Below are 23,234 nucleotides of genomic sequence, written 5' to 3'. Positions count from 1 at the left end.
CCTCCAACTGCTCCTAATTACAAGTAAAACTAAGTGCATGCTCTTCAACCGATCGCTGCCTGCACCTGCCCGCCTGTCCAGCATCACCTACTCTGGACGGTTCTGACTTAGAATATGTGGACAACTACAAATACCTAGGTGTCTGGTTAGACTGTAAACTCTCCTTCCAGACTCACATCAAACATCTCCAATCCAAAGTTAAATCTAGAATTGGTTTCCTATTTCGCAACAAAGCATCCTTCACTCATGCTGCCAAACATACCCCCGTAAAACTGACCATCCTACTGATCCTCGACTTCGGCGATGTCATCTATAAAATAGCCTCCAACACTCTACTCAACAAACTGGATGCAGTCTATCACAGTGCCATCCGTTTTGTCACCAAAGCCCCATACACTACCACCATTGCGACCTATATGCTCTCGTTGGCTGGCCCTCACTTTATACTCGTCGCCAAACCCACTGGCTACAGGTTATCTACAAGTCTCTGCTAGGTAAAGCCCCGCCTTATCTCAGCTCGCTGGTCACCATAGCAGCACCCACTCGTAGCACACGCTCCAGCAGGTATATCTCACTGGTCACCCCCAAAGCCAATTCCTCCTTTGGTCGCCTTTCCTTTCAGTTCTCTGCTGCCAATGACTGGAATGAACTGCAAAAATCTCTGAAACTGGAAACACTTATCTCCCTCACTAGCTTTAAGCACCAGCTGTCAGAGCAGCTCACAGATCACTGCACCTGTACATAGCCCATCTGTATACAGCCCATCTATCTACCTCATCCCCATACTGTATTTATTTATTTACTCTGCTCCTTTTGCACCCCCGTATCTCTACTTGCACATTCCATCTTTTGCACATCTACCATTCCAGTGTTTAATTGCCATACTGTAATTACTTTGCCACCATGGCCTCTTTATTGCATTAATTCCCTTATTTTACCTAATTTGCACTCACTGTATATAGACTTTTTGTTTTATTTTTTTCTTCTGTATTATTGACTGTATGTTTTGTTCATTCCATGTGTAACTCTGTGTTGTATGTGTCTAACTGCTATGCTTTATCTTGACCAGGTCGCAGTTGCAAATGAGAACTTGTTCTCAACTAGCCTACCTGGTTAAATAAAGGTAAAATAAAAAATAAAACAAATATTAAGGAGTAAAAGAGACTGGGTCTCTAGAAAGACAGATAGCTGTGGAATGTGTTGGAATGTGTTGGTGGACCAGAGGAGAGCAAAGTGTTGATACAGGAAAGACAGATGGATATCTGTGGATTAGATGAAGGAGGGGTTGAGGTCAGGAGGTGAGGACAGATTCTCATCAGGGAGTAATAAAGGTTTGGTTTCCTGTCACCCTTTTTACTCTCTTCCTGTAGAACCATAAGATGAAAGGATTGAAGAGAAGGAGGAGGGTCTTATTAAAGTGGGATATAAATATCTGGATGGGACAAATGTTGGGTTGTCTGAATTACAGCTGTACAGAACCTCTGGGAAGAATTAAACTTGGTTAAAGCTTCTCTAGTGTCCGTGGGTTATTTACTCTGAACAATAACAACCTAACAATACATACTGAGATCATTTAACATCAAATAATTCACTTGGTATTGGAATCATATTTGAATAGAATCCATTGGTATCACATTGGTATTACATTGGTATTACATTGGTATTATATTGGTATTATATTGGTATCACATTGGTATCACATTGGTATCACATTGGTATCACATTGGTATTACATTGGTATCACATTGGTATTACATTGGTATTACATTGGTATCACATTGGTATCACATTGGTATCACATTGGTATCACATTGGTATTACATTGGTATCACATTGGTGTTACATTGGTATCACATTGGTATTATATTGGTATCACATTGGTATCACATTGGTATTACATTGGTATCACATTGGTATTACATTGGTATTACATTGGTATCACATTGGTATCACATTGGTATCACATTGGTATCACATTGGTATTACATTGGTATCACATTGGTATCACATTGGTATCACATTGGTATCACATTGGTATTACATTGGTATCACATTGGTATCACATTGGTATCACATTGGTATTACATTGGTATTACATTGGTATTACATTGGTATTACATTGGTATTACATTGGTATTACATTGGTATTACATTGGTGTCACATTTCCATTTAGCTCCAACTTGATACATTCCTGTTCCAATTCACTCAATGGTGGTTGAGATGGGGAAGTTCTGCACTTCTCTTCTTCTTGTTGCTACTGTAGAAAGAGATGGTCTGTGTTAAAGTCAACAGAAGTGTGTGTGTGTGTGTGTGTGTGTGTGTGTGTGTGTGTGTGTGTGTGTGTGTGTGTGTGTGTGTGTGTGTGTGTTGTATTTACCTTTGTAACTTGGTAATGACTTTGTTGATCCATCGTGCATCTGGAGTCACACAGACGGTGGCTTTGTCCTTCTTGGTAACGCTGATGAATGAAGGGAGGGATATATTACAGCGTCACCATGGTTACATATCATACACTGCAGAATAAAACATATCATAAAATGTCAATATGAATGTACACATATTTAGCAGATGTTACTACGGCTGTAGGGAAATGGTTGTGTTCCCAGCTCCAACAGTGCAGTAATATCTAGAAAATACACACAAATCTGAGTAAAAGAATGGAATTAAGAAATCTATAAATATTAGGACGAGCAAAGTCAGAGTACTGTATATGTAAATGTATGTATATATACAGTACCAGTCAAAAGTTTGGACACCTACTCATTTCAGGGTTTTAATTTATTTTACAATTTTCTACATTGTAGAATAATAGTGAAGACATCACAACTATGAAATAACACATATGGAATCATGTAGTAACCCAAAAAGTGTTAAACAAATAAAAATATATTTTATATTTGAGATTGTTCAAAGTAGCCACCCTTTGCCTTGATGATAGCTTTTCACACTCTTGGCATTCCTTCGACCTCATGGCTTGGTTGTTGCTCTGACATGCCCTGACAACTGTAGGACCTTTATATAGACAGGTGTGAGATGTTCCAAATCATGTCTAATCAATGTAATTTACCACAGGTGGACTCCAATCAAGTTGTAGAAACATCTCAAGGATAATCAATGGAAACAGGATGTATCTAAACTCAATTTCGAGTCTCATAGCAAAGCGTCTGAATACTTATGTAAATAAGGTGTTTCTGTTTTTTACTTTTAATACATTTTCTAAAATGTCTAAACCTGTTTTTGCTTTGTTATTGTGGAGTATTGTGTGTAAATTGATGAGGACAATTTTTTATTTAATCCATTTTAGAAAAAGTCTATAAACATAATAAAGTGTGGAAAAAGTCAAGGGGTCTGAATACTTTCTGAATGCACTGTATGTATATGTATACATGTGTGATTGAATGTATAGTCATTGTGGACAGTATGTGGATAGAATATATAGTATATCTGTAGAATAGGTAGGATATAATAGTAGATCTACAGCAATAGTTGAATAGGATGGCCTTGACTAGAAAAACATATTTGTAATCTGTGATTGTCTGGAGTCCCTGCCACATACTGAGTTTCTGGGGAAATTGATATAGGCTACCACTGCAAATGCCCACATTTATTCCAATGTCTTAGCCTTGGTTATGAATAGGAACATTGAACTCATCATCAGTGACTAATGATTGGTTTGCATAGCATGCAGTAAAGCGACTATACAGACTAATTAATTTCCCCTCCACCACGACCTATCCCCCACGCTTCTTCCCCCTATGCATTAGAAAACCACAGTTTAACGCTTCGTTCAAGACCTCGCTGACTGACTCACATGATCTATGTGTGGAGACAATGACAGCCACCATGGGTTTTAGGGGCGGTTTCCAGGACACAGATGAAGCCTGGACAACAACAACAAAAAGCATGGAGATCCACTGGGCCACTGGTTACCAACCAATCGATCGACTTCCAGGCATTCCTAGTCGATCACCAAACATTTCTGTAGAAAATCCAACGATAAAAGTCTTGCGCTTCTTTTTTTATTCGTGTTGCGAAGTTACCGGAAGGTGCACGTTATTCAGAAGCCTTGCGCACCGGGTAGGCAAAGTGTTCCCATTTTAAACGATTTCATTTGTCTGAAAAGACAAACTCCGCCTAACCGGCGGACAGGAAGACCTGTGGATAAATCGAGTGTGCCTACTGCGCTGGCCAATCGGATAGCTCAAATCACTGTTCCTACAGCTTCCACGACCCCACGCAAAGTTTGATACCAGCCTATATAAGATTTCATAACTTTTAAAACCATGACCAGAGAGAAATGATCAAAGAATACAGCAAACAGCTGCTGTTTTTTATGAGTGAGTTCATGTTTAAGTTTTCATTCTGCTCTGTCACTGTTTTCATTCAACACTATTACAAAACATAAAACATGTTTCTCTCTACTTCCACTTGAGCTGCAAATGCAATGAATGAGTTGCCAAGTGTATCGATAGCGCTGTGTTTTTATTATTAGTAGCAGCTCGTCCTGTCTATTTTAATAGGGAGGGATATTTAACTTTCTCTGGTCATAGGAACAACATGAATTTGTGCCGGAGGCAGATGCGGTGTGACTCGACTTTAGCCATCAGGTGGAAGACGTTGTCCCCTCTCTCTGGTCAGTCTCACCGGAGGAAAGGAAGGAGAGAGCAGGACCGTGTGAGGCGGACCCTCTGCTGTTCTCTCCCTCCCTCCGCTGAGACTAATGCGGTGTTCAAAACTACTGGGAACTCTGAAATCTCAGACTTCCGACTTCAGTGTGTTCAAGACAACTGGATACTGAAAAAAACGAGATCCGATTAGGAAAAATCGTTTTGAACGGTCATCCGACTCTAAATTCCAAGTCGGTAACTGGGGCATCTTTCTAGAACTCCAACTTTCCGACCTGAAGTTCACTGACTTCATGATTTGACCTAGTTCTTTTTCCCAGAGTTCTCAGTTTTCTTGAAAGCACCATGACAGAAGCAGATACTATCAGTCCAGTAAAATAAAAGCCAATTGTTTCAATTTATGCTCAGCTGTGCCTCGCAAGTGCTACACCAACTGATCTATTTTGTTATCAAAGCTCGAGTTTTGAAATATAATATGGTCTGAGAATAACAATATTGGCAGGACAGGCATATACACACGTAGAAAAAATGGTTCCAAAAGGGTTCTTCAGCTGTCCCCATAGGAGAACACTATTTGGTTCCAGGTAGAACTCTTATTAGTTCCGGGTAAAACCCTTTTCAGTTCCATGTAGAACCCTCTGTGGAAAAGGTTCTACATGGAACCCCAAAAGGGATTTATTTCAAAGGGTTCTACTATGGGGACTGCAGAAGAACCCTTTTGGGTTCTAGATAGCACCTTTTTTTCTAAGAGTGTAGCCAATATGATGTGATAATGTATTAGGCAAACTGTGATAATGTATTAAGCAAACTGTGATAATGTATTAGGCATACTGTGATCATGTGTTGGGCATACTGTGATCATGTGTTGGGCATACTGTGATCATGTATTAGGCATACTGTGATAATGTATTAGGCAAACTGTGATAATGTATTAGGCATACTGTGATCATGTGTTGGGCATACTGTGATAATGTATTAGGCATACTGTGATGATGTATTAGGCATACTGTGATAATATATTAGGCATGCTGTGATAATGTATTAGGCATGCTGTGATAATGTATTAGGCATACTGTGATAATGTGTTGGGTATACTGTGATAATGTATTAGGCATACTGTGATAATGTATTGGACATACTGTGATCATGTATTAGGCATGCTGTGATAATTTATTAGGCATACTGTGATAATGTATTAGGCATGCTGTGATCATGTATTAGGCAGACCATGCAATGTATTAGGGCTACTGTGATAATGTATTAGGAATGCTGTGATAATGTATTAGGAATACTGTGATAATGTATTAGGCAGACCAGGTAATGTATCAGGGCTACTGTACAAACCTCATTCATACAGAACAGTAACTTTTTTTTTTTTAAGTAATGTTTAAAAAAATATATATATTTCAGAAATAGATCTTGGCTTGCTTTTTGACTGTGAAAGTGTTGTTGACTGGTTGTTAGGTGGTGTTAGTTGACTCACATGATCTCTGTTTGACGACAGTGGGCACCTGGAGGTAGGATCTCTATCCTGTGGAACAGCCTAGGAGAGATGAAAGCAGAGGACGTTCGGATGCAGCGACACTTCTGACATGCAGCACAGCCGTTCATGGGGAATGCTGCAGGGATGAAGACCGTGAATATTACATACAATAACAATATAGTATTGTTCGAATTTGGGGTTAAAGGTTAAGGTTTAAGGGATAGGATTAAAACCTTTTTATCATCACTAAAAGTTGCACTTTGAAACATGTGAATGTTACAAAAACAAAACTGATTCTAGATCAGCACTCTTAGGGCTCTATTCAGTCTGTATCATCGCTGAAGCGTTACAGATCAAATCAAACCAAAGTTTATTTGTCTCGTGCGCCGAATACAACAGGTGTAGACCTTACAGTGAAATGCTTACTTACAGGCTCTAACCAATAGTGCATAAAGGTATTAGGTGAACAATAGGTAAGTAAAGAAATAAAAACACCAGTAAAAAGACAGTGATTGCGTGATAGCAATGTAACGGTAATATCTGATTGAGACGACATGCAGCGTTTACCGTGAATGCAGTTTCCGCTAAGGAACATTGCCTTTAAATTTCACTCACGCTGCAACGCAGAACTTCTGCCACACGGATTGAATACAGACCCTACTCTGAGACACTTAAAATTGCAATGGATTGATTGTGATCATTGGAATTAAATTGTTTAAAAAATAAATGATAATAGGTTTGGTTTGTCGATAGTTCAAGAGTCAAGTTGAACAGATGCATAGATATATATATAGATAAAGATGCAATATGTCACCTTGAAGAGCCACGAACCAGCAGAGAGTCAGGGAGACCAACAGGTAGTGTGGCTTGAAAGGCATCTTGAGTCTGTGTTGGCTGTGGTCGGCTGGTGTCTACTGAAACTGAATGATGTTGTCTCTGGGTTTATATTGCTGCAAAAAAGGAAGTGTGGGGGAATCCCTTGTCTTCACGCAAAATGATGATCAGACTTTTGGAGTATATAAAAATGTCTATATATATATTCACTATTTTAACTTTATCCTTAATTTATAGCCTAGTGATTCATTCTATTGAAATTAAACATGCCATATTGAGAATCTGTCTTGTTACAAATGTAAAGAGGATTTTAATGATAATATAATCAAATAATACTTCAGCAATCTAGTCAAAACATGGTAAATGCTGGGTAGAACAAGTAGAAATTCAGTGGTTAAGAGTGGATAGCGTTTAAAAACTGAATTTCTTGTAGACATACAGACAGGTCCATAATTATTGGCCTTGAAAAAGATAAACAAAAAAGACTGTATCAAATCAATAATACAAACACTGAGCTATATTGTATGCAACAAAAAAGGGGAAATTATATTATTTTATACTAATACAATTGCTCAGTGAAAGTGATTTTGTTTCACAAGTCATATTTTTTTTCTCTCTCAAAAAGATAGGGGTTAAAATGGCACTGCTGTTTTCAATACCTCACCTAGAGAGGATAATGGCCACTGAGCCTTTTTCTACTATGTTTTATAGGATCTTCTTTTACGCCTGTTACATTAGGTTATGAGAATGAAGAACACATCAGGAGGGATCTTAGACCTGCTACGTTACGTTATGAGAATGAAGAACACATCAGGAGGGATCTTAGACCTGCTACGTTAGGTTATGAGAATGAAGAACACATCAGGAGGGATCTTAGACCTGCTACGTTAGGTTATGAGAATGAAGAACACATCAGGAGGGATCTTAGACCTGCTACGTTAGGTTATGAGAATGAAGAACACATCAGGAGGGATCTTAGACCTGCTACGTTACGTTATGAGAATGAAGAACACATCAGGAGGGATCTTAGACCTGCTACGTTAGGTTATGAGAATGAAGAACACATCAGGAGGGATCTTAGACCTGCTACGTTAGGTTATGAGAATGAAGAACACATCAGGAGGGATCTTAGACCTGCTACGTTAGGTTATGAGAATGAAGAACACATCAGGAGGGATCATAGACCTGCTACGTTAGGTTATGAGAATGAAGAACACATCAGGAGGGATCTTAGACCTGCTACGTTAGGTTATGAGAATGAAGAACACATCAGGAGGGATCTTAGACCTGCTACGTTAGGTTATGAGAATGAAGAACACATCAGGAGGGATCTTAGACCTGCTACGTTAGGTTATGAGAATGAAGAACACATCAGGAGGGATCTTAGACCTGCTACGTTAGGTTATGAGAATGAAGAACACATCAGGAGGGATCTTAGACCGTTCCTCTATAACAGAGTCTTTCCAGATCCTTGATATCTCTTGTCTGCGCTGATGGACTGTCCTCTTCAATTCAATCCACAGGTTTTTTTTATAAGAAATCTTTAAGGGTGTCAATAATTGTGGACCTGACTGTATATACTGCATGTGCAGCAACATTTCCTCCTTGGGAATTAATACAATACTATTATTACACTGTCATATCTTTTCCCTTTCAGAATCATTCTGCCACACACTTATCAAGGCTGATAGCTTCATATCACTTGTGTTCTTTTCCCTATCAGAATCATTCTGCCACACATTTATCAAGGCTGATAGCTTCATATCACTTGTGTTCTTTTCCCTATCAGAATCATTCTGCCACACATTTACCAAGGCTGATAGCTTCATATCACTTGTGTTTAATTCAGACTCATTTCACTTGATCGGGTGCAAGGAACCCAGAATAAGGAACTGAAAATTCCAACAAGCATTAAGAAGCCAGACAATGTGTTTTTATTAGCAGACTGATGGAAAGAGCTCTCTATTGGCAGTGGACTGCCCGGTGAAGACCACATCTAATTTTACATTGTGGTCATTTATCAGACGCTCTTATCCAGAGCGACTTATATATAAGGCTTGTTCCCATTGGCAGTTTGAAATGACTCAAATCTATATTTATTGCATATCAGATTCTAATCTGTTATTTTTCCTGCAGTCTGAAAAGCAAAAAGCACATGGAATTGGACATTTCAAGTCACATTTCAAACCACCTTCATAGGTGGTTTTAAGTCAGATACAAATCTGATTCCTGGCCATGCGACTTGTGTCTGAATGGTCAAATCTGATTTATTTACGCTCAAGTGGTTTTTAGACTGTTGTTTGGCATATCTTGCTGCTTCCTAGCTACTCTGTTGACAGTTTGACAAGAACATGAGAGCGCTAACTAGCTTGTTAGTTGTTTGCAAACAAATGAGTGAATGTGGTAGAAAGGTAAACAGCTAGCTAGTTGACTGCTGTGGCTAGCTAGTTGACTGCTGTGGCTAGCTAGTTGACTACTGTGTCTGGCTAGTTGACTACTGTGGCTAGCTAGTTGACTGCTGTGGCTGGTTAGTTGACTGCTGTGGCTGGTTAGTTGACTGCTGTGGCTAGCTAGTTGACTGTTGTGGCTAGCTAGTTGACTGCTGTGGCTGGCTAGTTGACTGCTGTGGCTAGCTAGTTGACTGCCGTGGCTAGCTAGTTGACTACTGTGGCTGGCTAGTTGACTACTGTGGCTAGCTAGTTGACTGCTGTGGCTAGCTAGTTGACTGCCGTGGCTAGCTAGTTGACTACTGTGGCTGGCTAGTTGACTACTGTGGCTAGCTAGTTGACTGCTGTGGCTAGCTAGTTGACTGCCGTGGCTAGCTAGTTGACTGCTGTGGCTAGCTAGTTGACTGTTGTGGCTAGCTAATTGACTGCTGTGGCTAGCTAGTGGACTGCTGTGGCCGAAAAATTACTTGTTTTGAAAGTTGGATCAACTTGTCCTTTGAGGCTTTAAAGGTGTTCTGACACTATGATTTTGAACATTCAAAGTATGTGGGAAACATCCCTGGCAGGCATTGTTGTCATCTTAGCTTACTACATAACTTCTGAGTGATAGGAAGCAGGAGCACCAATCAGCCTACACCACCACACATACACCCATTGTTAGTGTGACAACTAGACATGTCATCAAATGAATGCTGTCTGAACACACACCCATCGTTACTATGACAACTAGCCATGTCATCAAATGAATGCTGTCTGAACACACACCCATCGTTACTAGGACAACTAGCCATGTCATCAAATGAATGCTGTCTGAACACACACCCATCATTACTATGACAACTAGCCATGTCATCAAATGAATGCTGTCTGAACACAAACCCATCGTTACTATGACAACTAGCCATGTCATCAAATGAATGCTGTCTGAACACACACCCATCGTTACTATGACAACTAGCCATGTCATCAAATGAATGCTGTCTGAACACACACCCATCGTTACTATGACAACTAGCCATGTCATCAAATGAATGCTGTCTGAACACACACCCATCGTTACTATGAAAACTAGCCATGTCATCAAATGAATGCTGTCTGAACACACACCCATCGTTACTATGACAACTAGCCATGTCATCAAATGAATGCTGTCTGAACACACACCCATCGTTACCATGACAACTAGCCATGTCATCAAATGAATGCTGTCTGAACACTTACAAATCCGATGTGGTCACTTGTAACTTGCTGTTTGGACAGTGAGAAATTCCAAAACGGACTTGAAAAAAACATAACTGATGTGAGCATTAAGGCCTGCAGTGAGCAAGGTTTTAGTGCCTTCAACTAGGCCTAAATTTAGCAGGGAGAACAACGACTTCCAGTAGTCCATTTTCAAAAAAGCAGAATTAATGTCAGGAAGAAAAAAACACTGAATTAATTAGTCTGCTTGGAATTCCCATTCATCATAAATAGCATGATGTTTCAAATTTCATAAGACTGGTTTGTGGTGAGCATGTATCTCTTATTATTATCATCTAATAACAATCCTTTTATATTTTAATTTAATTTAAATTTAACCTTTATTTAACTAGGCAGGTCAGTTAAGAACAAATTGTTATTTACAATGACGGCCTAGGAACAGTGGGTTAACTGCCTTGTTCAGGGGCAGAACAAGGTCTGTATCCTGACTAAATCCTGACTAAATAACAGACATATTAAGGCATTTGGAAAATAATTAAAATAATTATTTCACCTTTATTTAACCAGGTAGACCAGTTGAGAACAAGTTCTCATTTACAACTGCGACCTGGCCAAGATAAAGCAAAGCAGTGTGACAAAAACAACAACACAGAGTTACACAATAAACAAACGTACAGTCATGGGTAGAATAACATGAGTAGAATAACATGGGTAGAATAACATGGGTAGAATAACATGGGTTGAATAACATGGGTAGGAAAACATGGGTAGAATAACATGGGTAGAATAACAAGGGTAGAATAACATGGGTAGAATAACATGGGTAGAATAACATGGGTTGAATAACATGGGTAGAATAACATGGGTTGATTAACATGGGTTGATTAACATGGGTAGAATAACATGGGTAGAATAACATGGATAGAATAACATGGGTAGAATAACATGGGTAGAATAACATAGGTTGAATAACATGGGTAGAATAACATGGGTAGGATAACATGGGTAGAATAACATGGGTAGAATAACATGGATTGAATAACATGGGTAGAATAACATGGGTAGAATAACATGGGTAGAATAACATGTCTTATAATAAAGGCTATTATGATCAGATAAAATACGATTAGATTAAGGCTAATACAAGTTTATAACAAAGTAATAATTCAATATTAGCTGTGTTAGTATCACTATATTACCATACTTTAATAGTCCCAGACTGACAGTGAGTCTAGTAGACAGGATGCCTATTATATCAGTACCATCATTATAATACAGGTTTTTATGGCTTTGCAGAACCAAAAAACTCCACATCGACCAAAGGAGGAAGAAAGCACAGCATTTCACTTTCTGGATTTGACTTTCCCAAACCTCTGAACCAGAATAGAAAGTTAGCCAATATAATGAAACTGAACACCGTGTGGGTAAACAACATGCAGCCAGCCCATGTCTGTGCCACCTTCTATGATCTGAGTATGATGAGCATGGTGGGTCAGTGGAAACCTGGGGTGTATTAGTATGATGAGCATGGTGGGTCAGTGGAAACCTGGGGTGTATTAGTATGATGAGCATGGTGGGTCAGTGGAAACCTGGGGTGTATTAGTATGATGAGCATGGTGGGTCAGTGGAAACCTGGGGTGTATTAGTATGATGAGCATGGTGGGTCAGTGGAAACCTGGGGTGTATTAGTATGATGAGCATGGTGGGTCAGTGGAAACCTGGGGTGTATTAGTATGATGAGCATGGTGGGTCAGTGGAAACCTGGGGTGTATTAGTATGATGAGCATGGTGGGTCAGTGGAAACCTGGGGTGTATTAGTATGATGAGCATGGTGGGTCAGTGGTAACCTGGGGTGTATTAGTATGATGAGCATGGTGGGTCAGTGGAAACCTGGGGTGTATTAGTATGATGAGCATGGTGGGTCAGTGGTAACCTGGGGTGTATTAGTATGATGAGCATGGTGGGTCAGTGGAAACCTTGGGTGGATTAGTATGATGAGCATGGTGGGTCAGTGGAAACCTGGGGTGTATTAGTATGATGAGCATGGTGGGTCAGTGGAAACCTGGGGTGTATTAGTATGATGAGCATGGTGGGTCAGTGGAAACCTGGGGTGTATTAGTATGATGAGCATGGTGGGTCAGTGGTAACCTGGGGTGTATTAGTATGATGAGCATGGTGGGTCAGTGGAAACCTGGGGTGTATTAGTATGATGAGCATGGTGGGTCAGTGGAAACCTGGGGTGTATTAGTATGATGAGCATGGTGGGTCAGTGGAAACCTGGGGTGTATTAGTATGATGAGCATGGTGGGTCAGTGGAAACCTGGGGTGTATTAGTATGATGAGCATGGTGGGTCAGTGGAAACCTGGGGTGTATTAGTATGATGAGCATGGTGGGTCAGTGGAAACCTGGGGTGTATTAGTATGATGAGCATGGTGGGTCAGTGGAAACCTGGGGTGTATTAGTATGATGAGCATGGTGGGTCAGTGGAAACCTGGGGTGTATTAGTATGATGAGCATGGTGGGTCAGTGGAAATCAAAGTTAATGGTTTCCGTTACAAACTGTTTGCTACGGTTTTGTTCTGAATGAACAAACCTCTGGGTGTTAAGACCAGTGTCTCCCAATCCTGGTTCTGGAGACCCAAAGGGGAGCACTCACAAACCTGATTCAAATCAAAGGGTTGATGAGGAGTTGATTAGTTCAATCAAGTCTGAGTACTAACTGTTATATAGACATTATAACACTAACTGTTATATAGACATTATAACACTAACTGTTATATAGACATTATAACACTAACTGTTATATAGACATTATAACACTAACTGTTATATAGACATTATAACACTAACTGTTATATAGACATCATAGCACTAACTGTTATATAGACATCATAGCACTAACTGTTATATAGACATTATAACACTAACTGTGAGAATCACACTGTTTCATTCAGTGGAAACTATTGCAGCTCATACTGTAACTATCATGCATGTTGGTCCCAGTAGTTTCCATTGGAAATGATGAGTGTGAACCTAACCTCATCTGTTTCATACGGTTTCCTGCTGCCGGCTCCCACACTAAAGGACTGTTAGCAGACGCTCTTATCCAGAGCGACATACAGTTAGTGTGTTCATCTGAAGATAGCTAGGTGTGACAAGTTAGACATACCAGAACCAACAAGTTCACCGCACTTTGACATTTATACGTTGGCATGCTTCTGCCTGGTTTGTTAGGCCTATATAGTTACAGCTTAGTCATTTAGCAGACATTTTTATCCAGAGGGACTTACAGGAGCAGATTAGGGTTAAGTGCTTTGCTCAATGGCATATCGAAAGATTTTTCATCTAGTCTGCTCGGGATTCGAACCAGAGACCTTTACACTCACTGGCCCAACAGTCTTAACCTCTAGGCCGCCCATAATGACAAGAGGAAGTTCAGAGTAGAAATGATGTGTGTGTTGAATGGCTGCAGACCAGATGCAGCAGGCCTTTTCAGTTAACCTACTAATATCACTATCCTGGGCACTGCCTCTGTCATGTTTGATGAGTTGAGCAAATGCCTTTTTTTGTTGTTGTGACCATCAGTATGACTTTGAAACCAAACTGAAGTGCATTTTGTGGTGTGGTATTAGTGATGGTGAGGCTGATCTGTGGTGTGGTATTAGTGATGGTGAGGCTGATCTGTGGTGTGGTATTAGTGATGGTGAGGCTGATCTGTGGTGTGGTATTAGTGATGGTGAGGCTGATCTGTGGTGTGGTATTAGTGATGGTGAGGCTGATCTGTGGTGTGGTATTAGTGATGGTGAGGCTGATCTGTGGTGTGGTATTAGTGATGGTGAGGCTGATCTGTGGTGTGGTATTAGTGATGGTGAGGCTGATCTGTGGTGTGGTATTAATGATGGTGAGGCTGATCTGTGCTGTGGTATTAGTGATGGTGAGGCTGATCTGTGGTGTGGTATTAGTGATGGTGAGGCTGATCTGTGGTGTGGTATTAGTGATGGTGAGGCTGATCTGTGGTGTGGTATTAGTGATGGTGAGGCTGATCTGTGGTGTGGTATTAGTGATGGTGAGGCTGATCTGTGCTGTGGTATTAGTGATGGTGAGGCTGATCTGTGGTGTGGTATTAGTGATGGTGAGGCTGATCTGTGGTGTGGTATTAGTGATGGTGAGGCTGATCTGTGGTGTGGTATTAGTGATGGTGAGGCTGATCTGTGGTGTGGTATTAGTGATGGTGAGGCTGATCTGTGGTGTGGTATTAGTGATGGTGAGGCTGATCTGTGGTGTGGTATTAGTGATGGTGAGGCTGATCTGCGGTGTGGATTGCAGTGTGGACTGATGGAGCTTCCATGGCTGCTCCTGTAGTAAATGAACCTACTGTCAGATTGATGGAGCTTCCATGGCTGCTCCTGTAGTAAATGAACCTACTGTCAGACTGATGGAGCTTCCATGGCTGCTCCTGTAGTAAATGAACCTACAGTCAGACTGATGGAGCTTCCATGGCTGCTCCTGTAGTAAATGAACCTACTGTCAGACTGATGGAGCTTCCATGGCTGCTCCTGTAGTAAATTAACCTACTGTCAGACTGATGGAGCTTCCATGGCTGCTCCTGTAGTAAATTAACCTTCTGTCAGACTGATGGAGCTTCCATGGCTGCTCCTGTAGTAACTGAACCTACAGTCAGACTGATGGAGCTTCCATGGCTGCTCCTGTAGTAAATTAACCTACTGTCAGACTGATGGAGCTTCCATGGCTGCTCCTGTAGTAAATGAACCTACTGTCAGACTGATGGAGCTTCCATGGCTGCTCCTGTAGTAAATGAACCTACTGTCAGACTGATGGAGCTTCCATGGCTGCTCCTGTAGTAAGTCAACCTACAGTCAGGCTGGTGTTACTTTAAAAAAAAATATCTCCCCAATTTCGTGGTGTGAAATTGGTACAGTCTTGTCTCATCGCTGCAACTCCCGTACGGACTCAGGAGAGGTGAAGGTCGAGAGCCGTGCATCCTCCGAAACACAACCCAACCAAGCCGCCAAGCTTCTTGACACAATGCCCTCTTAAACCGGAAGCCAGCCGCACAAATGTGTCGGAGGAAACACCGTACATCTGGCAACCGTGTCAGCATGCACTGTGCCCTGTCCCGCCACAGGAGTCACTAGCGCGCGATGGGACAAGGAAATCCCTGCTGGCTAAACCCGCCACTAACCTGGACAGAGCTTGGACTTGAACCCAGAATCTCTAGTGGCACAACACTGTGATGTAGTGCCTTAGAACACTGTGATGTAGTGCCTTAGAACACTGTGATGTAGTGCCTTAGAACACTGTGATGTAGTACCTTAGACCACTGTGATGTAGTGCCTTAGAACACTGTGATGTAGTACCTTAGACCACTGTGATGTAGTGTCTTAGACCACTGTGATGTAGTGCCTTAGAACACTGTGATGTAGTGCCTTAGACCACTGTGATGTAGTGCCTTAGACCACTGTGATGTAGTGTCTTAGACCACTGTGATGTAGTGCCTCACACCACTGTGATGTAGTGCCTTAGAACACTGTGATGTAGTACCTTAGACCACTGTGATGTAGTGCCTTAGACCACTGTGATGTAGTGTCTTAGACCACTGTGATGTAGTGCCTTAGACCACTGTGATGTAGTGCCTTAAAACACTGTGATGTAGTACCTTAGACCACTGTGATGTAGTGCCTTAGACCACTGTGATGTAGTGCCTTAGAACACTGTGATGTAGTGTCTTAGACCACTGTGATGTAGTGCTTCAGACATCTGTGATGTAGTGCCTTAGAACACTGTGATGTAGTGTCTTAGACCACTGTGATGTAGTGCCTTAGACCACTGTGATGTAGTGCCTTAGACCACTGTGATGTAGTGTCTTAGACCACTGTGATGTAGTGCCTTAGACCACTGTGATGTAGTGCCTTAGAACACTGTGATGTAGTGCCTCACACCACTGTGATGTAGTGCCTTAGAACACTGTGATGTAGTGCCTTAGAACACTGTGATGTAGTGCCTTAGACCACTGTGATGTAGTGCCTTAGACCACTGTGATGTAGTGCCTTAGACCACTGTGATGTAGTGCCTTAGAACACTGTGATGTAGTGTCTTAGACCACTGTGATGTAGTGCTTCAGACCACTGTGATGTAGTGCCTTAGAACACTGTGATGTAGTGTCTTAGACCACTGTGATGTAGTGCCTTAGACCACTGTGATGTAGTGCCTTAGACCACTGTGATGTAGTGTCTTAGACCACTGTGATGTAGTGCCTTAGACCACTGTGATGTAGTGCCTTAGAACACTGTGATGTAGTGCCTCACACCACTGTGATGTAGTGCCTTAGAACACTGTGATGTAGTGCCTTAGAACACTGTGATGTAGTGCCTTAGACCACTGTGATGTAGTACCTTAGACCACTGTGATGTAGTGCCTTAGACCACTGTGATGTAGTGCCTTAGAACACTGTGATGTAGTGTCTTAGACCACTGTGATGTAGTGCCTTAGACCACTGTGATGTAGTGCCTTAGAACACTGTGATGTAGTGTCTTAGACCACTGTGATGTAGTGCCTTAGACCACTGTGATGTAGTGCCTTAGAACACTGTGATGTAGTGCCTTAGACCACTGTGATGTAGTGCCTTAGAACACTGTGATGTAGTGCCTTAGACCACTGTGATGTAGTGTCTTAGAACACTGTGATGTAGTACCTTAGAACACTGTGATGTAGTGCCTTAGAACACTGTGATGTAGTGTCTTAGACCACTGTGATGTAGTGCCTTAGACCACTGTGATGTAGTGTCTTAGACAACTGTGATGTAGTGCCTTAGACCACTGTGATGTAGTGCCTTAGACCACTGTGATGTAGGGCCTTAGACCACTGTGATGTAGTGCCTTAGACCACTGTGATGTAGTGTCTTAGACCACTGTGATGTAGTGCCTTAGACCACTGTGATGTAGTGTCTTAGAACACTGTGATGTAGTGTCTTAGACCACTGTGATGTAGTACCTTAGACCACTGTGATGTAGTGCCTTAGACCACTGTGATGTAGTGCCTTAGAACACTGTGATGTAGTGCCTTAGACCACTGTGATGTAGTGCCTTAGAACACTGTGATGTAGTGTCTTAGAACACTGTGATGTAGTGTCTTAGACCACTGTGATGTAGTACCTTAGAACACTGTGATGTAGTGCCTTAGACCACTGTGATGTAGTGCCTTAGAACACTGTGATGTAGTGCCTTAGACCACTGTGATGTAGTGCCTTAGACCACTGTGATGTAGTGCCTTAGACCACTGTGATGTAGTACCTTAGACCACTGTGATGTAGTGCCTTAGACCACTGTGATGTAGTACCTTAGACCACTGTGATGTAGTGCCTTAGACCACTGTGATGTAGTGTCTTAGAACACTGTGATGTAGTACCTTAGACCACTGTGATGTAGTGTCTTAGACCACTGTGATGTAGTGTCTTAGACCACTGTGATGTAGTGCCTTAGACCACTGTGATGTAGTGCCTTAGAACACTGTGATGTAGTGCCTTAGACCACTGCGCCACTCAGGAGGTCCGGGGCCGGTGTTTCAGCTGGTCCTGTCAGGGTTTAGAAGCCTGTTCAGAAATCCGGTGCTCATGAATGTGTAGCGTCAAAGGACACTTTGATAATGAATAAAGTTGACTTCTTAGCTTTTATTGGTAATGTTATCAATACGACTCGGGTTTGTGGAAAGCAGAAATGCCAGGTTGAAGGTTATTGTGCAGTAACAGATGTTACTGTTGAAGTGGTTGTTGACATGCTGAACAATCCTAAGGGGGTAGTGTTTACTATCGCACTATCGCAAACTGTTTGACTTGAAAAAATACAAAACATATATTTTTTAAAGAGCCGTTTGGGAGCCGAAAAGAGCCGGACTGCCCACCACAACAGCCCCCTAAATCACGTCTGACTTTCTGATTTGTAAATTCACTGCAGTTCCCAACATTGACCAGCAGGTGGTAATGATACTCTCTTCTCAGACAGTAAATGACCACCAGTCAGCTACATTTATTTTGTTAGGAGGGGATGGAAAAGCATTGAGACTATTTGTCATGGAAGCAATTTCACTCATTTACTCATGTGAATGGGTCCAAAGAGATAAGAGAAGCTAATATTGATCGGCACTGTTAAATCTTTACAGCTCAGGATAATATGACTATAATTAAAGAACATCACTACCATCTGCTGGCTGGATCGGTCTTCTGATTTAAACCCTATTCTACACACTGCTAACCTTATTCCTAACATTAAACCTAAATTAAGATCAGAAATGTACATTTTTGTTTCCATAACATTTTACGATAGTCCTATAGACAATTTAGACTTTGTGACTGGGTTTTCTAATAACCAGAGAGGCTGGGGGGAGGAGTTTACTCCAAATACCTGTGCAAAGGTGAAAGTGAAAGTTGTGTCGCAGTTTAGGCCTGAGGTGTAGATTGTTCTGTAAAAACGTGTATATATGCACATATAGTGACTATTAGAGTGGTTATAGATTTAAATCAACTATTTTGAATGTGAAGTGGAGGACGTGAAGACCAGTAAAGGTAAGAGGAGATCTCAGTATATTTCACTTTCCAATCTAGACACAACAGCCTTGTCATTGTTTAGAAGCCTGTTCAGAAATCTGGTCTCATTAATGTGCAGCGTCAAAGGACACTTTGATAATGAATAAAGTTGACTTCATAGCTTTTATTGGTAAGGTTATCAATACGACCACCATGATATCATAGAAGAAGAAGTGAATTGTGCCACAAATAGAACAATGAATGAGACAGACATTTCACTGGATGTATAATGTGAAGCCTCCGCTTGGCGTTTCCACTCACTACCAGATATGTTAGTCAGAGGAACAAGATGGAACGACACGGATTCTGGCCGACATTCTGCACATTTTCTCATCGATTAAACTATTTATCGCAATACCGTTATTTTGTTCCCAAAACTAGAATCTGTTATGAACAGAGCGGACTACGTTTTGTAGACTTCACCCTTTTTGCAAAGGTTTTTCAAAATCACCTGTTTAGAAGGAGAATTGAGTTAATACACATGCGCACTTCACTAACGGTCATATGCAGATGACGCTAGAACGCACCAATAGGATCTCGGTAGCTCGTGCCTGGCCCTGCCCACCTCCTTGCTGGTTCCGCCCACTATGACTCAATTCTTCACGTTGGAAACGACACGCCCTGTTCTACGGAACGCCGTTTGGGTCTTTGCCTGTCAAAAAGAAATAAGCTTCTTGACCAATCAGGACCTGAATATGACTCCACGTCACATAATAATTTAATACTTTCAAATAATGTTATTTGACGTGTATCTTTTTAACACGCAAAGACCCAAACGGCGTTCCATAGTGCACCTCAATACATGTCAGACATGCTTTTAAGTTATGTACCCAGTATGTCCCTCAGGTCCTCTGGAACTGGCCTCTTAACTATCCTGAAGCCTAGGACCAAGAGACATGGAGAGGCAGCCTTTAGTTATTATGTCCCCAGCCTCTGGAATAGCCTGCCAGAGAACCTGAGGAGGTCTGAAACTGGCCTCTTAACTATCCTGAAGCCTAGGACCAAGAGGCATGGAGAGACAGCCTTTAGTTATTATGCCCCCAGCCTCTGGAATAGCCTGCCAGAGAACCTGAGGAGGTCTGAAACTGTGGACATATTTAAAAGGAGATCTCAGTATATTTTACTTTCCAAACTAGACACAACAGTCCTGTTTTAAAACAATGAGGACTGGAGAAAGAGGAAGTGATGTTTGTATCTGTGTGATTGAGCAAAAGAGAGAATTTGATGAATGGTAATGATGTAAATATGAATGTTTTCTCTTTTTATTGCAGTTAAAATGGCAGAGTCCAGAGTTCATAGTAAGTCAACATGCTATAATTAATGATGAACTTTTCTTTCATGTATCTGGGAGAACAGAACTAAACCAACTATTGAAAATGAAATGTGTTTGTGGTTTTATTTATCTTTGTGTAAATGTGTGTCTGGATGAAATTTGTTTGTAACATGAGAGGCGGCAGGTAGCCTAGTGGTTAGAGTGTAGAGGTGGCAGGTAGCCTAGTGGTTAGAGTGTAGAGGTGGCAGGTAGCCTAGTGGTTAGAGTGTAGAGGTGGCAGGCAGCCTAGTGGTTAGAGTGTAGGGGAGGCAGGTAGCCTAGTGGTTAGAGTGTAGAGGTGGCAGGGTAGCCTAGTGGTTAGAGTGTAGAGGTGGCAGGCAGCCTAGTGGTTAGAGTGTAAAGGTGGCTGGTAGCCTAGTGGTTAGAGTGTAGAGGTGGCAGGTAGCCTAGTGGTTAGAGTGTAGAGGTGGCAGGTAGCCTAGTGGTTAGAGTGTAAAGGTGGCTGGTAGCCTAGTGGTTAGAGTGTAGAGGTGGCTAGTAGCCTAGTGGTTAGAGTGTAGAGGTGGCAGGTAGCCTAGTGGTTAGAGTGTAGAGGTGGCAGGTAGCTTAGTGGTTAGAGTGTAGAGGTGGCAGGTAGCCTAGTGGTTAGAGTGTTGGGCTAGTAACTGAAAGGTTGCTGAATCCCCGAGCTGATAAGGTAAAAGTCTGTTGTTCTTCCCCTGAACAAGTCAGCGTCGTCCGTGGTAGGCTGTCATTCTAATTAAGAATTGGTTCTTAACTGACTTGACTCCTTAAATAAATAAAATATATATCCAGAGCGATTAGGATTAAGTTCCTTGCTCAAGGACAGATCAACTAATGTTTTCCTAGTTGGCTCAGGGGTTACTGGCCCAATGCTCTTAAGTGCTATGAAGTGGTACGTTTGTGGTAGAAAAAAGAGATTGGGGCGGGGGCACATGTGTTATACCACTGTAATATTAGTTTATCTATGAAATGATTAGTGTATAGAGGTCAGATGTCACAGGACTAAAACATGCTGATAACAGGGTTGGGGTGTGCAGCGAATAGCTGGATATAGGTTACTGTTGGTGACTTGGGGAATACAGGCCTAAGGAAAGTGGGTAACAGGGCTGAGATAGGAAAGTAACAGGGATGAGGTGTATTGGCAAAGGAACTGGGGTCTTGAGTAACACACAGGTCATTTAGGGCCAGGATATGCCTGGATCTGTACTTGATTGTATAGATTTGAGGGTATTGGCATGTGGGTGTTAGGGTTAGGGCATGGGGGTAACAGGGCTGGGGTGTGTGGGTCATTGAGTTTAGGTGTGTGGGTAAGTGGGCTGAGGTATATAGATATTGAGGTTGAGGAATAGGGGTAAATATCTGTTCATGTTATTATAGACAGAGCACTCTGTCACAATTGTGACCAAGAATAAAATGTACTTTTAAATAAATAAATACATAAATAATCAAAATGGATGACATGTTAGGCTTACTAGTGGCATAAGATTTGCATAGTGGCATGTCTGGGAAAGATGTGGGAACAAATGGGATAATATCATTCTAGATTGTAGCATCACATTCTTCTATGACATAAATACTTTCCTTCAAATGAATATGTCTGTCTGGGATTGTGTGTGTTGTATTTTAGAATTGACATGGTCCTGGTTGTTGTATGTCTATTGTAGTTTTTCAATCAGCTGTGTTTATAAATGTACTGAGAGTATTTGTGTTCCTGACACAGATGATGTCATTAAACATGAAATGTTCTCTCTTTCTGAACAGCTCAGTTTAAACTCACCTCAGGAGACTATGTGGAGGCTGATGTTGGTAAAGAGGTCACCCTCCCCTGTCACCTCTCACCTGACACCAGTGCTGTTGCCACGACGATCAGGTGGTTTAAAGAGACAGAGTGTATTTACCTGTATCAGAATGGCCAGGTGACAGAGAGGAGTGGCTATGAGGGCAGAGTGAGTCTGATCACCCAGGAGCTGGAGAGAGGCAACGTGTCTCTGAGGCTGAGAGACTACAGGAGGTCAGATACAGGAGTCTACATATGTCAGGTCATCCATGGAGAACAGAAGGAGGAGGCTGCAGTGGGTTTATGGGATAGAGAAGGTAAGTGTTCTATAACTCCAGTAATGTTTCTAAACACCTAAACAACAGCAATAACAACCAGTCTCTTTCCCTGTACAGAACACTTCTACTTTCTCATGGAGGTAGGAGTTCATAGTAGGAGTTACAGATGAATAGACTAGATTCATTCTGAATATCAACTAGTTACAATGCATATTACCATCACTCTGAGCTTTGAGCTTGTCCTAAAGCATTAGAACCATTCCAACATTACTGTCACGTCCCTTGATTGTCATTAATAATGAATGTGATGAACACTCATACCCCTCTGATGTATATCACATCACTATGGTATTTGAGAGGATCATGTGACAGATGGTGATTTGAAGGTAATGATAATAACTAATACATTCTGTTTTACATGATCATTATTCATGACTCTCCATCTTGGATAATGGATGATCAGTACCACGTGAGTAATTACTTATTTGTCTGTTTTGTTTATTGACAACCAATAACACAAGACAAAGAACAGACCAGAGTGTTAATCTGATACTATAAAAACTACAGGCCTTGTGAACAGCAGTGTGTCTTCTTCAAGGCTACAAATTAAATCAGTTTCTTTACATTTATCAATACTCTCCCCAAATGTTCTCAAGGTAGGTTGGATTAAGATGTATAGATGTTCTTCAAAC

At 41.4% G+C, this 23,234-nt stretch overlaps 1 protein-coding gene and 1 long non-coding RNA gene across 2 annotated transcripts; one reads left to right on the top strand and one right to left on the bottom strand.

Annotated features, from left to right (window-relative positions):
• Window positions 1–1,508: 1,508 nt before the first annotated feature.
• Window positions 1,509–7,383, bottom strand: LOC106585872 (C-X-C motif chemokine 13). The gene is made up of 4 exons (XM_045707039.2): window positions 6,924–7,383; window positions 6,110–6,245; window positions 2,379–2,459; window positions 1,509–2,258 (listed from the first exon to the last, which is right to left on the bottom strand). The coding sequence occupies exons 1-4, from the start codon at window positions 6,985–6,987 to the stop codon at window positions 2,207–2,209; spliced, it is 333 nt and encodes a 110-aa protein (XP_045562995.2). The 5' UTR covers window positions 6,988–7,383; the 3' UTR covers window positions 1,509–2,206.
• Window positions 7,384–18,829: 11,446 nt separating this feature from the next.
• On the top strand, window positions 18,830–22,998 carry LOC145863983 (uncharacterized). The gene is made up of 3 exons (XR_014382575.1): window positions 18,830–19,169; window positions 20,462–20,488; window positions 22,249–22,998. It is a non-coding gene; the product is annotated as an uncharacterized LOC145863983 (long non-coding RNA).
• The last annotated feature ends 236 nt before the right edge of the window (window positions 22,999–23,234 follow it).

This window comes from Salmo salar, chromosome 24 (genome assembly GCF_965601325.2).
Source record: "Salmo salar chromosome 24, fSalSal1, whole genome shotgun sequence".
NCBI classification, from domain to species: Eukaryota; Metazoa; Chordata; class Actinopteri; order Salmoniformes; family Salmonidae; genus Salmo; species Salmo salar.
This window is presented reverse-complemented; position numbering and strand designations above follow the sequence as displayed.

What these genes read in the sequence shown, in the direction of transcription:
- LOC106585872 (XM_045707039.2), bottom strand. Translation starts at nt 6,987, where the DNA reads ATGCCTTTCAAGCCACACTACCTGTTGGTCTCCCTGACTCTCTGCTGG. An exon ending in CTGGTTCGTGGCTCTTCAAG is followed by an intron (nt 6,246 to 6,923) that starts GTGACATATTGC and finishes TCATCCCTGCAG; the next exon opens with CATTCCCCATGAACGGCTGT. An exon ending in GTCATTACCAAGTTACAAAG is followed by an intron (nt 2,259 to 2,378) that starts GTAAATACAACA and finishes CTCTTTCTACAG; the next exon opens with TAGCAACAAGAAGAAGAGAA.